We start from the raw sequence: 2,213 nt of genomic DNA, 5'->3' as shown, positions 1-2,213 counted from the left end.
GAGCCAAACGGGACAGGCCAAAAAAAAAAAAAAAAAAAAAAAATCCCAATATAAAGTGAGAGAACACTCTCGATCGTCCCCACAAACCCTCCACACCACATCAGGCACAAAACGAGACCTCGGATCAGGCGAAAAGCAGGAAGCGAAGCCGTCCGTTAACACCGGCACGCCATATCCATCCACTGACATTTTGAAATTCATATAACTCTGTTATAATTCAAACAAAACATTTTCATGACTTTTCCATCAAACAGGGAATTTTGAGTTGTGTGTGATCAAAAGAAAAAGATTAAGACCACCTAAAACTGCCCGACATGTCATTTTGACTCCTTGGGAATGGATGTAAAACTATTGCCTAGCAACACTTACCGTTTACACGCATGTTGATATGAAGGCGGCTGTACCATGAGCTAAAGCGAGCAGACATTCATCCTTTTAAGTACCTTAAATAAATAAAGTAAACTTCATTTAAAACCAGTCCTAACTCACAGAGCTCCAGTTCATCTAACATTTTCTTCCATTTCACTTTTACTCAGTGCTACATCCTGGACTCTGTTTGGCTGCAGTTCACACTCCACACCAGCAGGTGGCAGTAACACACCATTTCTTATTATTGAACATTTTTATTTAATCATTATTAAACATCAGGTCTCTCTGTTGGTACATATTAGTTGGTCTGCCTGGTTACAGCAGGATGTAAGTTAGCTTAAACAAGTCAACAGTCCCGGATCAGTCGAACAATCGGAGTCCTCGAAGCGACGCCAGCTCAGTTTAGGCTTTCTGTGTATTTCTCATGGCTTCATCTGCTGTTCTGTTTTCTGTGGCTCATATTTTTCATCCATTCTCTTCCTCTCATCCAGGTCAGGGTCACGGGGGGTGGGGCTAAAACTTTCCCAGGTGCCTGTGGGTACAGGGTACACCCTGGACGGGTCTACCACAGGGCACACACAGACAGACACCTGTTTTATATTGTGTATCATAGTTGGTTTTGTATATGTGGGTAATGACCTGTCTGATCGACTGTATCAGACATCATGCTTTCTCTTATTTACTTGTTCTTGTTTCCTGGTTGTCTCTTTAGCCAATCGTGTTTTTCTCGATGAGACGCAACAAATACGAAAGCTGCACTTCTGCACGGGCGGTGAGGATGTTTCCCTGTTTTATACGAAGTAGAAGCTGCAATCAGTTTTGGAAAAAGTCACGCATACATCCTTATTTATCCAGGTAAACACGCTGACACGGCCCCTTGGAGCTGGGACATACAAGATGGCATCTTTACCTTATGTTACACTAACGCTGGCGATCAGGATACAGCCGGTTACAACCTGCCAAGATAACCCAGGATTTGATCTGCGCATTGGGGGGGTGGCGTGTGCCACATTACAAACCTGACACGAGCTCAGCACGAATACATGAATGTTTACAGAACAATGAAACCGCTTCAACTTTGTTTTATCCTATTTTATGTTTTCTGCTTTGACTACTTTTGTCAACAGATGTGCGATATAAATAAACTTGAACTTGCTGCCAACAGGGGGAAAAAAGACTATTGAAGCTCAGTGCACGAAGCCCCCAGACCCTCCCGTTCTCCCCGTAGTGGTCCGAGGGATCCTCCAGGAATGGTGACGCTACGTTCAGGACAGCTGATTGGCCTGCCACCTTCAGGAAACCGACGTTAACCCTGAAGTCACCCGGATCAGCCAAAAGGTCGTCTTCGTGGTGCACACCTCCGATCATCAGAGCGCTTTATTATCACAGAGTTTATGAATCAACATGATGCTCGGCCCTCACACAGTCACAGTCCACTAATCAGCAGTCAGCATAGCTGGGGCCTTCCAAAATAAAATACCTGCTGACCTCTGATCTCACAGACAGACCTCTCCTGGATGTTTCCATGACAACCAGGAGGTCCGAAGGAGTTCAGGACTCTGAGTTCAGGGAGGAGATTTTATCGATGGACTGCAGCAGCTGAGACACCAAACGCAGAGTCTCTGCTTCCCCCAGCAGCTGCCTGCAGAGACAGGTGAGACAGAGACAGGTGAGACAGAGACAGGAGAGACAGAGACAGGTGAGACAGACACAGGTGAGACAGACACAGGTGAGACAGAGACAGGTGAGACAGAGACAGGTGAGACAGAGACAGGAGAGACAGACACAGGTGAGACAGAGACAGGAGAGACAGAGACAGGTGAGACAGACACAGGTGAGACAGA

At 45.9% G+C, this 2,213-nt stretch overlaps 1 protein-coding gene across 2 annotated transcripts in view; it reads right to left on the bottom strand.

Annotated features, from left to right (window-relative positions):
* Positions 1-610: 610 nt before the first annotated feature.
* entr1 (endosome associated trafficking regulator 1) overlaps positions 611-2,213 on the bottom strand; it is a 5,640-nt gene continuing 4,037 nt past the window's right edge. For both annotated transcript variants that reach the window (XM_005749187.2, XM_005749188.2), the window contains exon 9: positions 611-2,011. In XM_005749187.2, coding sequence (XP_005749244.1) covers positions 1,921-2,011 — 91 coding nt within the window. In that variant the 3' untranslated portion in view covers positions 611-1,920. The remainder of the gene's footprint in view (positions 2,012-2,213) is intronic.

Source organism: Pundamilia nyererei, unplaced genomic scaffold, assembly GCF_000239375.1.
Source record: "Pundamilia nyererei isolate P.nyererei 1_Seehausen unplaced genomic scaffold, PunNye1.0 scaffold00238, whole genome shotgun sequence".
In the NCBI taxonomy this organism is placed as follows: domain Eukaryota; kingdom Metazoa; phylum Chordata; class Actinopteri; order Cichliformes; family Cichlidae; genus Pundamilia; species Pundamilia nyererei.
The sequence above is the reverse complement of the archived record's forward strand: the minus strand, read 5'-3'. Positions and strand labels throughout refer to the sequence as shown.